This window comes from Hypanus sabinus, chromosome 4 (assembly GCF_030144855.1).
Source record: "Hypanus sabinus isolate sHypSab1 chromosome 4, sHypSab1.hap1, whole genome shotgun sequence".
Taxonomy (NCBI): domain Eukaryota; kingdom Metazoa; phylum Chordata; class Chondrichthyes; order Myliobatiformes; family Dasyatidae; genus Hypanus; species Hypanus sabinus.
The window spans coordinates 15629317-15643009 of NC_082709.1; the positions used below are offsets into that span (position 1 = coordinate 15629317).

Consider the following 13693-nt stretch of genomic DNA (forward strand, 5'->3'; position numbering starts at 1 on the left):
TGATTTGGCTGATGAATTTAGAATGCTATGATTACCACTGCGGAATTGAGCGGACAGAGTTTATTTAGATCCATAAGGAAATTTCTAGTAAAACTTCAACATCATGAAATTTTCATTAGATTAATTTTAACTTGTAATTTCCTACCTCAGGATTTAATGCATGGGAAGTTCAAACTGAGAATATTAAACCTTTTAATCATTACATGGAAGAAGAAGCAGACTGTAAGGGCTGATATAAATTGGATTGGTGAAAATTATGACATCATAGCAAAATCAATAAACAATTCAGACTGAATTTTCACCACTTCCCAGAAAATATTAAAATTCCCCTTTGGAGTTAAATTGTTGTCCATTGGCTTTAACAAAAATTGTCACTCTGGTTGTAGAAATAGTGAAAAATTAGGGTGTCAGATAGCAAGAAGATTTTTCAGGTTAGGAAACATTTCAGGTCTTCAGATTCACAGAAATGTCATTTGATACCCTAAACAATTGATGTACAATGCAAATGTGTACAGTACTCACTTATTACTTCTTTGTTGTAGTTATATTTACTGAGAAGTTCTGTTTGTTTTTTTGTCAAGGCGGACAGGTGCTTAAATTCTTGATAAATTTCCTGAAAAGCAAACTCCATCCTCTCTCTGCAATGCAAGAATTTGTACATCAAGATAGGGGCTCAATGTAAATTTTTGCTCATATATCACTCAGTACCACACAACCTTCTATGGTAGAAATGAGGGAGAGTTTAGGCCTTAGATTGGCCATGACTGTCATCAATGCTGGTACATGATCATCTGACAGAAGGTGCGCTTATAACAGTAGAAAACAGCCAATTTTTCTGCATTTCTTGAACCTGTGATCATCTGGTTGGGAGACAGGCCACCAGGTGGTGATAATAATCACATTTTGAATGAATGTCTTCTTACTTTGTGCAGGTATGAATTCTAACACCCCTCAGTATTGTTTTCAGTTGCAAATAAAATGACATTTATTGCAGTGTAACCTTTAATATTTTGGAACTATGTATTAGTTTCATAGGAGAATATCACATTTTGGAACTAATTCCTCAACACAGAAGTCGAATGTTTTATAACCAGTTTATACTGCCAAGTTTGTGTCCAATTTAATCTGGCATTTACAAAGATCCAGCACTAGATTGGCACTATAAATCCTGCTGAATTACTGCTCCAAACTTATACCAGCATGGCAAGATAATCACCCCTTCAGGGGTTGGTAACATGCCAGTAGGAATGCAGAGGTACTTCACTGAAGACCCTGGCACGAATGCAAGCTGGCTTTGCTGATCTGGCATACTATGCATTTATCTATAACATATCTATTCTGCAGTCAGTGAAGGTATATAGTCGCTGGTTAATCTCTCATAAAATGACCTACTCAAATGTACAAAAGGAGAAATTTTATATTTTTTATTGAAGCTTCTCTACTTTCAATTTGAAGTACAGTTGATAACTAGTCAAAAGATGATTTTTTTTAACCTCTCTGCATATGAATAGATTTTCTCAGAAGTGGGCAACTCATAAAGCAAATCCTATTCTCACTTTATTCTTTCATATGTAAATTAGTCATGGACAGAGATACGGGGCAAGAATTTAAGATGACTTCTCCTCACTTGAGCCAAAAGTACAGAGGTGTACCATAATACAATAATTCTGCAACTCGAATTGATCTACTCTGAACAAGACACAAGCAACTGCAGATGTTGGAATCTGAAGCAACAGTTATTCTGGAATAATTCTGTGGGTCAAGCAATGTTTTGAAGACAGATGATCAATGTTTCAGGTCAAGGCCCTATACCAGGATTGAACTGTTGATTACCCCTTTGTCTTCACAGATGTTGCTCATCCTGCTGAGTTATTCTGGCAGTTTATATTTTGCTAAGAACATGAGATCTCCTGTTCTGTAAATAAGTTGAGACCTTATGCACTTTTAGCAGTTCAATGCTAAAGGTTATTGTTGTGGACGATATTCATTTCAAATATATTGTTCATTCTATTTTGCCTAATTGTTGAAGAAACAATCAGATAGAAAAGATCATGGGGATTTGCAAATATTGAAACTGTGGAGGGGAGTGGGCAAGGGGAATATATTTACTGCTCCTAAGCAGAGTGGGAACTTATCCTGAGCTCTGAGGCTGATTACAAAGGAACAAAATAGATGATAAGTAGGCTAAGGATGGAAAATAAATAAATATTGTGAAAGAAATAAACTTCCAAGTCTCAAAATACTAGTGGGCTCTGGAAACAGTTTTGGAAATAAAATGCTATAGTAAGAAACAAAAGTCGTGCATGACTGTTGTCGTTATGGGAATTTAAAAAATCCTTATCATAAATAAACCAGTTTATCTTCGGCTAACAGAGTTAAAATACAAACCAGAAAAGTTTTCAAGGAATAAATGTGGTTCAGCATTAACTGAAATTGCAAACTTTCAAATAGTTCCTCATCTGGGAGATCTCTTATGGTGCAAATTTTAGCTAATTCAAATGCACACCTTATTTACTTTTAAAGACTTACAGAAACATGTTATGCAGAATGCAAGGTTTTTAATTATACATATTTTAAGTTAATACAATGAAATCAAGAGGCTATGGTTGATTGTGATGTCCCTATCTATAACTACGCACGTCTTTTATTACAAAAATTACAATCATGGGATACTTAATTTGTAACACAGAGGGACATTACATTTTCAAAATAAATGATATGGAAAGCAGAATAGATATGCAATTTTCACAAAAACATTATAAAAATTTATTAAAATCATACACAAATTAGCAAAGAATCAATCTAGACTATGGAGGGTACATAGATGGCTCCTCAGCAAAATAGGTCACGCAGGGACTAAAAAAGAATTGATAATGATCCCAGAGAAGCAGCTTTCTGCATGGTTCAGATTCTACAACTTTCAGGTCCAAGCTATTTTTAAAAAGTAGTTTTAAAAAATTATATTTTTGAACCCTACTATGAAGCTAAAGAATTGATACTTTGTGCAGAGAATTCAACAAAATCTCAGTTGCTGAATACTGCCAGTCTAAATCACTCCACTTAGAGCACATGAAAACAAGGGAATCTTCAGCAGCTGCAGCTTTAAGACACTAACAAATATTGAAAGAAGAATTAATTTTTCTAACTGTAAAGGCATCGCATTCAGAAACTGAGCATTGCTGGACCACAATGGCACAGAATATCAATGAAACAGATGTGTAGCTCCAACAAAATGTTATTATTCTATTTGGCATTGCAGAGCACTCTTACTGCACAAGGAACAAAAACTCCAAACCTGTCTAACTCATTTGGCTAGATCTTTGTAATGACCATCAGTCACCTGCAGCATCATTACCTTTCATAAGTTTTTTAAAAATATTGAGATACAGCGTGGAATAGGCCCTTCCAGCCCTTTGACCCGCGCTGCCCAGCGATCCCCTGATTTAATCTTAGTTTACCCACGGGACAATTTACTATGACCAATTCACCTACCAAACGGTATGTCTTTAGATTGTGGGAGGAAAACCAGAGCACCCGGAGGAAACCCATACAGTCACGGGGAGAACGTACAAACCCCTTACAGGCAGTGGCAGGAACCGAACCTGAATTGCCTGAACTGGAAAGCGTTGTGCTAACCACTACGCTACCGTGCTGCCCTAAGTAAGTTCTATTGACATTGTTGAAAGGCTTGGTTTAGAAAAATAGAGGATTAAGTATGCAATTTAAGAACATACCATTGTTTAAGAAAAATCGAATCTTCATAGAACCTAGCCACTCATTGAATTATGCTATGTTTTATTGTAAAATATTTTTACAGGCGCTATGAGAAAGTGCCTGGTTTTCCAAATGCTATAATCTATTACTTTCACTACCACACAACCCTCTCCCCACCCCACTCCCCGAGTTACTTGTGTTAGTTGTCGAAAACAACAGCGTAAAGAGGGATGAAAACATACTTGCACAACGCATGATGATCTGTCCCTGTCAAAGGAATATCCTTCTTTAATGGTGATTCAGTCAACTCCCAGTTCACCTTCAAATATAAAGTTTTCTTATGGTTAACTACATTTTACTTTGGAGTATTTATATTTTCAAAGAAGCAAACTACTTTGCTACTAAGATACAGAAGCAAAAGGATAAACATTTAAAAAATTGCATATATTTTTAAGCTTATGTCAAAAATAACAGCAATGTGGCTGCCAATTCCAACTGACTGAGCATGTACATGATCGGTGAGCACCATCTGCTGAAACTGTGATAGACTACAAGTATTAATCAAACAGAATCAAGCCTTTATCTTAGTGGGACACTGAAACATTTACAGGACAATATAGATGGGACAAGAGAAGCTCAAATCCATATTCTAAATCATTGGAATTGCAGGTTATTGACAAAAATAGATCTTGCAGTTTTAATGTACAATTTATTCAGCAATATGACAACAAGACCAAGATCAGCTCTTACTAAAAATCCGGGCCCAAAATGATCAGACAGGAAAAACCCATAAATAAGAAATACAAGTGCCCATCAAGCTAAGTTCCACAGACTGCAAATTGGATTGCTGGTATGAAATCCAGAATCTAGCTTTGATTTACTGAATTAACATTCAAAAATAACAGCTGGAAACTCTTGCATTTTTTTTTCACAAATATCTCAATTAAGTCACATTGCCTGTAGGCTACTTTTTTTGTTTAAAGTCTGATTGGTCAGAGAGTATCACCTATTTGCTAAAGCCATTCATATATAATCTACTCAGATAACTAAGGATTTAACCTTTCTCTGCCACTAGCTGGGTCACATTCCCGATCTCCTTCATGTTCACTATCAATTAGCCAGACAATTGTTTACAGTGCCCTGCAAAAGTATACAGCCCCCACAACTATTTTCACATTTTACTGCCTCATTTTCTAAATATAAAATACACTGAAGCAGGATTTTTTTGAGCTAATCTGACACATTGTGTGTCAGGTCAAATCCAAAATACATTCTAAAACCTGTCAACAATTTACTGAAAATTAAAAACCAAAATTGAGAAGTTTAAAAAATATTCATCCCCTTCATACACTAACTTTCCTCAAATGTAATACTGTATATGACCTTACCAATTTAACCAATTTGTTTAAGAGTATGGTAGATTTTCAACAGACCAAACAAAAATGAATACAAAAGAGCACTCAAGACAAGTCAGGGAAATGATAATAGCGAAGCACAAATCTGGAGAAGGGTACAAGACCATCTCAAAGGCACTGAACATATCTTGGAGCTCAGTGCAGTACATCATGAAAAGGTGGAATAAAATAAAAAAAACCACAGCCCCACTGCCTAGGTCAGGCTGCCCCTCTAAACTTTGTCGCTGGAAAAGAATGATACTTGTAAGAGAGACTACTGTGATGCCAACAGTCACTCTAAGTGAGCTGCAGAAGTTAGTGGCTGCAACTGAAGATGAAGTTCATGGCTCCAATATCTCTAAAGCCTTGCTAAACAGGGTATTTATGATGGAAGAGTGGAAAGGAAGAAGGTCTGGCTAAAAAAAAAATTATATCCTTACCCATAAAGACTTTGCAAAGCTTCACTTAGAAGATACTGTAAAGATGTGGAAGAGACTAAAGTGGAACCTTTTAGCCTCAATACCAGGCAGTATGTGTGGTGGAAATCTAATACTGTACATCAGTTGGGTAACACCTTTCCTACTGTGAAGTATGGTGGAGGTAGCATCAAGCTGTTCAGCTGCAGGAACAGGAAATCCAGTCAGGATTGATGGAAAGATGAATGCTGCTAAACACAGAGAAATCCTGGATTAAAAACCCATTAGCCTCTGTCAGAAAGCTGGGGAGTTCGTTCATCTTTCAGCAGGTCAATGACTCAGAGCACACTACCTGAGCAACCATGGAGTCATAGAAAAGTACAGCACAGAAACAGCCCACTTGGCCCATCTAGTTCATGCCAAACCATTTAAACTGCCTACTCCTATCACCTTGCACTATGACCATAACTCTTCATACCCCTATCATTGCTGAAATCGAGCTTGCATGCACCATTTGCATTGGCAGCTTGTTCCACATTCTCATGACCCTCTGAGTGAAGAAGTTCCCTCTCATGATCCCTTTAAACTTCTCACCTTTCCCTCTTAACCCTTGTTGTAGTCCCACCCAACTTTAGTGGAAAAAGCCTGCTTGCAGTTACCCTATCAATATCAATCTTCTACGTTCCAAGGAGTAATGTCCTAACCTATGTAAACTTTTCTTATAACTCTGGACCTCCAGAACTGGCAACATCCTTGTAAATTTTCTCTGCACTCTTTTGACCTTATTTACATCTTTCCTGTAAGTAGGTGACCAAAACTGAATACAATACTCAAAATTAGGCCTCACCAATGTCTTATACAACTTCAACATAACATTCAACCTCTTGTACTCCATACTTTGATTTATGAAAGTCACATGCCAAGTTTTCTTTATTACTCTATCTACCTGTGATGCCACTTTCAAAGAATTATGGAACAGTATTCCCAGCTTTCCTTGTTCTACTGCACACCTCAGTGCCCCACTGTTCACTGTGTAAGACCTACTCTGGCTAGTCCTACTGAAGTGCAACACTTCGCACTTGTCTACATTAAATTCCATCTGCCACTTTTCAGCTCATTTTTCCAGTCCGTCCATTTCCTGCCACAAGCCATGATAGCCTTCCTCTCGGTCCACTACATCCCCAGTCTTGGTGCCATCAAATTAAGAAAATTGATGTCTCTGAGTGGCCCAGTCAGAGACCTGACCTTGAAGTCAAACTTGAGGTCTTACCCAAACGAACATCTCCGGTAAGACCTCAAGTTTGCTGTCCACTGCTGCTCCCCAACTAAGCTGGCACAGCTTGAGCAATTTTGCAAGGAGGAATGGGCAAACCTTGCTCAGTCACGTTATGCAAAGTTAAAAGAGGATTATCCAAAGAGGTTACTGGCTATAATCGCTGTGAGAGATGGTTCAACCAAGTACTGAGCAAGGGGGTTAAATACTTTTGAACTGCTGACATTTCAGTTTTGAAATTTTTAGTTTTTCATGCTTTACCATTTTTCCTGCTTTTAGAGTTCTACTGTGAAGAAAAGAAGCATGTGATAAATAAATTAAAAAATCTCAGTAAGATTGATCAAAATCCCTGGTTGTAATACTCATTTAAACAAGGCACTGTATGTCAAGAAGCCAGAACAATTAACACCTACTGTAACTAACTCCTGGTATTCTTTTCATTTGAGCAAAACCTCCTGTCTCCAATTTCTATCTTTGCATTCCTAACCCAACAAAATGATTCTTGACTCCATGCCCAGATTTTTGAGACACTTCCTCCAACGTCCCCAGCTCTCTCCTTAGCCTTGGTGACTCTCCACTGGCTTTAATCTTGGCCCTATCTCACAAGACCAAGGATCAAGTTGCATTAGTCCAGATGACGGCGAGTTGTGTAGCCGAACACCAAGCTTTTGTGAAGCATTGAGCTTTAGGGATGGACAATGAACATCACCCAGTCCCTTAAGAACTAATCTCCCAATTACTTCATAAAAAACAAGCTTCCTGAGGTGAAGACGATGAAAGTATTCCTTGTTGTGGTTTGGAGGCTTGCGTGCCTCAATGACCAGGAGAGCTGTGTTGGCTAGAGTCAGGACTTTATGCTTTGGCTGTTGGTAGGGTCACCAATGCCAAACAAATCAAAAAGGAGAGGCAAGACTAATGGTAGTCTAGTGGTCCTCCAAGTTCAAGGGTTCAGCCCAGGGCCAACAATCCTGACTGGTAAAACAAAATTGTTACGGCAACAGCAATGAGGAATTCTTTAACATCTAATTTCAATGGTATTCCTGAGTCTCCACCTGGGACTTGCAGGACTGACAGTAGTGAAAACCGAGAAGCTATTGACACAATGAAGGAAGCCCTGAACACCACCAGAGTGGAGGACTTTCACTGCTGCCCTAAATGGCAGCAGCTTAATAGACAGCAAGTAAGTAGATTAAAGTATCCCTGGGGTAATTTGACATACATTTTAACCTTTGTTACATTGCATTACCAGAAGGAAGAAGCACATTTTGATGTAGTAATAGGTTTGTATCCAACTAGATAAAGTAACTAATGTACCCAGAGGGTTTGACCATCAAATGCTTCTCAATTGAATAGGGAAGTGCAAGGCAAACATAAAAAGAATAATGGAAATATGCAGAAATTGAAGTCAATGAAAGGCATAAAGTTAAAGGGAAAAAACAAAGCAAAACCATTTGAAGTGTGTTTCAAGCTGAGAGGAAATATTAAAAAGAGATGATAGATTTTATTGGACACGACATTGCCTGAATCTTATTTTCATCTCAATTTTAATATTATAAATTACTAATACAATTGCCGGCATCAATACTTAATGTTTCAAAGCACTGGAAACAGTGAAATGTACTGTTTCTTGAGAAAATTGTACAAGTTTCCTTAGGAAAATTAACCTGACATTGTTCTCGACTTAAAAATGACCAAAACTGAGATTAGTGCATTCAGAAAGAAAACAACATAATGTCATTTCTTGTTCTTACTACATTATGAAACTAAAACAGAAAGTATCTGAAATAAAAAACAGAACAACAACTCTAACAAAAAGAGTGGTGCAAAACCCCATTTTACTTCAGGAACTTTGTTCCTAAAACATTTTACTTTGTTTCATTAAGGGAGCATTTTCAAAATAAAACATAGAACATAGCAATGTACAGCACATTAAAAGCCCTTCAACCCACAATGTTGTGCTGACCATGTAACCTACTCTAGAGACTGCTGAGAATTTCCCTAGCGCATAGCTCTCATTTTTCTAAGCTCCGTGCACCTATCTAAGAGGCTCTTAAAGAATCTTATTGTATCTGCTTCCACCACTGCCGCTGACAGTGTATTCCATGCATCCACCACTCTCTGTGTGAAAAACATACCCCTGATATCCCCTCGGTACCCAATTCCAAGCACCTTAAAACTATGCCCCCTTGTGTTAGCCATTTCAGCCCTGGGAGAAAGCCTCTGCCTATCCACACGATCAATGCCCCTCATCATCTTATTACACAGCTTTAAAAAAAAACCCTCCAATTTCTTTATGGACAGTCCATGCCTAGTTTAAAAGGTCTTTATTGAAACTTTTCAGTGGCTAATTTCTAGGATCTTACCTCCAAGACTGGCCTGCAGTGGGGTTGTAATTCAGTGTATTCCTTAATTTCTTTCCTGAGCTGCCACAGTTGACGGTCTTTTTCTTCAATGTCATTCTTAAGCTCTGTCTGTTTTTGCTGATAATCCTTAATCTGGTCCATTAACCTGTTCTTCGTGGTTAGCAAGCTTTCCTGAAAATATAAAGGAATAAAAAACAAAAATCAATAAATTAAATGAGATAGCCATCTACAGCATGGGTTCCCAACCTTTTTTTATGCCATGGACCAATACCATTAAGCAAGGGGTCCGTGGAACCCAGGTTTGGAATGCCCACTCTCAAGATAAAGGCCGCCTTGCACTCGTTGGAAATCTCATTGACATTGAAACTTTTGGTCCGCTGTATCCGTCACAAACAACAGAGGCAACCTTTCAATTACCAGACACACTTCTAGTCTGTTTCTCAAATTCCCTTGCTGAGTCTGCTATTCTTTGTCATCTACAGTGTATTGATGGTTTGGATGATAGTGAAAATGCTTAACAGCAAGTTTGCATATGACACCAAGATTGGGGCATAATGAATGACAATTATAGCAAACATAATTCTTTGTCAAAGTTGCAAGAGGTCACCCTCTCATCGATGTCATTATGTGTAGAATGAATCACCTTTCATAGTTTCTTCTGCTGCTGAACTAGGTAAACATTTGATCAATATTCAGTCTGGCTGCAATGTCACTTCTGCATGGGTATAATACATATTATTGGATGCTAAGGGAAGCCAGTGCAAAAATTGAAGGGGGCCCTGTCAGAGATATTAAAAATGTCTTTAGACGCAGGCGAGGTGCCAGAGGACTGGACTAAAGGCAATGCAGTTCTATAGTTCAAGAAAAGCTCTAAGAATAAGCCAGAAAATTAAAAATTGATGAGCCTAACATCAGTCGTGGGTAAATTATTGGAAGGTATGGTAAGGAACAAGATATACAAGCCATTGGTTAGACAGGACTTAATAAGGCTTAGTCAACATGGCTTTCTATGTGATAGATCATGTCTCACCAAACCTACCGAACTTTTTGAGGGGGTACCAAGAAGGAAATGAAGGAAAGATGGTAGATGTTGTCTAAATGGATTTTAGCAAGGCATTTGACAAAGCTCCACATGGGAGGCTGGCCTAGAAGGTTCAGTCGCTTGGCATTCAGGATGAAGTAGTGAAATTGGATCCAACATTACCTTATGAGGAAAATTCAGAGAGTAGTAGCAGATGGTCATCATTTTGACTGGAGGCCTGTGATTAGTCACGAGCTGCAAGGAACTTTGCATGGTCCATTGCTGCTTATCATTCGTATTAGTGATTTATGTGATAATGTGGTAAACTGGATCAGAAGATTTGTGGATGACACCAAAATTGGGAGTGTTGGGCAGCAATGGAAGACCATTAAAGCTTGCAGTGGGATTGGGCCGAGCTGGAAAAATGGCAGATGGAATTTAATGCAGACAAGTGTGAGGTGTTGCACTTTCAGAGAGTAAGCACATACGTACGTAGGACATACACAGTGAACTGTGGAGCACTGAAGAGTGTGGAAGAACAGGAATTTGGGAATACAGATCCATAATTTCTTGAAAGTGACATCACATGTAGATAGGGTTATAAAGAAACCTCTTGGCACACTGGCCTCCATAAATCAATGTCTTGAGTAAAGGAGTTGGGATGTTATATTGAATATGAATGGAAATTCAAGAGCCTGCAGATGCTGGAATCAGGAGCAAGAAACAATCTGCTGGAAGAACTCAGCAGGTTAAGGAGCATCTATGGAAAGGAGCTGTCAACATTTCAGGTTGAAACCTTACATCAGGACTCTGACTGCAAGTTTTCATTCAGAGTCTCATGTAAAGAATGAATGTACCTGAATTTTGTGACAAGAAATTCTTTATACTTCACATTTTGCACATTGTATTAGATGAGAAGATTTGGTCTTTTTTTTTTATTAGGAAGAAACTATAATTTATAAAGAAAAAGGTTCAAACATCAGATAAGATCAGTGGTGACTGAAACAGAAAATGTTTCAACCCAAGAGCCCTTCAACTGGACTGAGAAAGTGAAAAACAAACCAGATTAACATGGAGGAGGAATAATGCTGAAGAGAAGAGAGGGACTTCTGTAATAGGGTGCAGATTAAGTAGTTGGGTGACAATTATTTTTTAAGTTACCAGTTGGAGAGAAAATAAAGAGAGCACATTGAAAAAGAACAGTTTCACTACATCAGTAGAATGAGGCAGAAAAAGTTTGGAATAGTTACTTGAAATTGTTCAATGCAAACTCAGTTCCAACAGCTTCAACATACACAGATGGGGTGGGGGGCTATTCTCAAACGCAATGGATGTCATTGCCAGAGGTAGAGATGTCAGAATGAAAGTGGGACTAGGTCACGTGTTGCTCACCGTGTGGTGTCATCTACATTGACGAATTTGGTACACACAACACACTGAATTGGAAGTGCAAGTGAATTGTGCCCTTGGGGGCACTGGATGAAGAAGAGGATAGAAGAAAAATGGCAGATAATGCTTCTCCTGCTGTTGTATAGGGAAGTACAGGTATTGTGAGGAGGGAAGTGGCTGGATGGGTGAACAAGAAAATCATGGAGGGAATGTTCTTTTTGGTGTGTTAAAAGGGGGATAGGAGGGAACTAGGTGTCAGGTGATCAAATATGTTGGACCTGACAGAAGTTAAGATCTGTTAAAAATAAAATTGGGAGTTGAAAACAAAGATAAGGGTAATGCCATGTTCTGGCTGGGAGAGAGAAGGTGAGAGAATAAGCACAGAAAAAAGGGGGTATATTTATTTGAAAGTCCTTTCAACTATGCCATGATTAAGAAAAATAGATATCCTAAAATCTGGAAATTCTTATAGCAGAACAGAAATGGAGATGGAGAAACTATAAGAAAGGGTGCACAGGAAGCAGTGTTGTCAAAATAGTGTGCAAGACAGAGGGCTTTTGTTGGATACCGAAGCTAACCAGCCTCTTCTTCTCCTCCCCCAAGCTGCAGTCAAGAAATGAAAGGAAAGATACGATACAAACCATGTGAAAATGAAAAGATAATTCTGAACTTTCAGTCTCTTGTTACTTCTCCATCACATTGATGTCGTACGTTACTCAAATGAAGCACAACATAAACTCACTAAGTGGCATCTTGTTTTGTGTCTGGGTACATTGAAACACTTGGGATCTCATTGAATTTAACAATTTCAGGTAACCAATCCCTTATTCATTGCCCCTTCTCTCTCTCTACAAGTGTTATTTTGCAAGTAGATAGGCTAAGGCAATAGGGAAAACACTCACAGAGAATGAAGGAAAATGCAAAATTCTCTACCTTGGCATGAAAAATTTGAAACATATTTTCCAAATTGAGAATTCAGATGTGGGTACATTTAAATGTCCTTGTGCAAGATTTGCAAAGAGTCGCATACAGATTGTGTACATAAAGCAATTAGTTTAAATTTATAGAGATCTCCATTTAAAACAGAGATGAGGGGAATTTTTATTTGCTGCCCATGGTCAGCAGTCTTTGAAACGCTCTTTCTCAAAAGACTGGTAAGAAGCAGTCTTCAATAGTTTTCAGGCAGATGAAGACGGATTCTTGTTAAGCAAGGAGTTACAAGGTTACCCGGACAGACTCAAACAAAGAATTGAGGTTGCAATCAGAATATGGACTTCATCTTCCCATTGGCCCTTCCATTTATATGCCCACTCACTCTGCCTTGTCCATAGCCTTTTGCAGACACTATGTAGCCTCCTCACCATTTGCTTTCCTGCTTACCTTTGCATCTGTTTAAGTCATCAAAAACCCAAGATTGAAGCAAGGTTGAGTTCCTTCGCCACAAGGATGATTTTCATGTGACCAAACATTTCAATTCCTATCCCCATTCCCATTCTGACAGGACAGTCCATGACCTCCTCTGCTGCCACAATAGTATCGCTCTTAGGTTAGAGAAGGAACACCTCACATTCCATCTGGATAGCCTCCAACCTGACAGCAAAAACATCGATTTCTTTAACTTCAAGTAATTTCTCCCTTTTGCCCCTTCTCCTTTCTTCCATTCCCCATTCTGGCTCCCCTCTTATCTCTTCTTTTCACCTGCCTCCTTCCATTTCTCCCTTGGTCCACCATCTTCTATCAGATATCTTCTTCTTCAGCCCTTTTACTTTTTGCACTTATCACCTTCCAGCTTCACACTTCAGCACCCCTCCTCCACCCATCAACCTTCATCCTCAGCTGGATTCACCTGTCACCTTCCAGCTTGTACACCCCCCTTCACCTTCTTATTCTGCCCTTTTCAGTCCTCTTGGAGGGTCTCAGCCTGAAATGTCGACCCTTAGATGCTGCCTGACCTGATGAGTTCTTCCAGCATTTTATGTGCTGCTCAAGCAACAATGTCCACGAAGTTAGCTCAATTATCACTACTTTGCTTTTGTTAGCTAACCAACCCCCATCCATCAAAAATATATTCCTCTTAATTCCATGTGCCCTTGTGCACAATAAACTTTTATATAACACTTACA

General features: G+C 38.6%; 1 protein-coding gene across 4 annotated transcripts in view; it reads right to left on the reverse strand.

Annotated features, from left to right (window-relative positions):
- LOC132392509 (TRAF family member-associated NF-kappa-B activator-like) overlaps positions 1–13693 on the reverse strand; it is a 99627-nt gene that overhangs the window by 38237 nt on the left and 47697 nt on the right. For all 4 annotated transcript variants that reach the window (XM_059966461.1, XM_059966458.1, XM_059966459.1 and 1 more), the window contains exons 5-7: positions 9161–9331; positions 3957–4033; positions 523–638 (exon numbers count right to left, since the gene is read on the reverse strand). In XM_059966461.1, coding sequence (XP_059822444.1) covers positions 523–638; positions 3957–4033; positions 9161–9331 — 364 coding nt within the window. The remainder of the gene's footprint in view (positions 1–522; positions 639–3956; positions 4034–9160; positions 9332–13693) is intronic.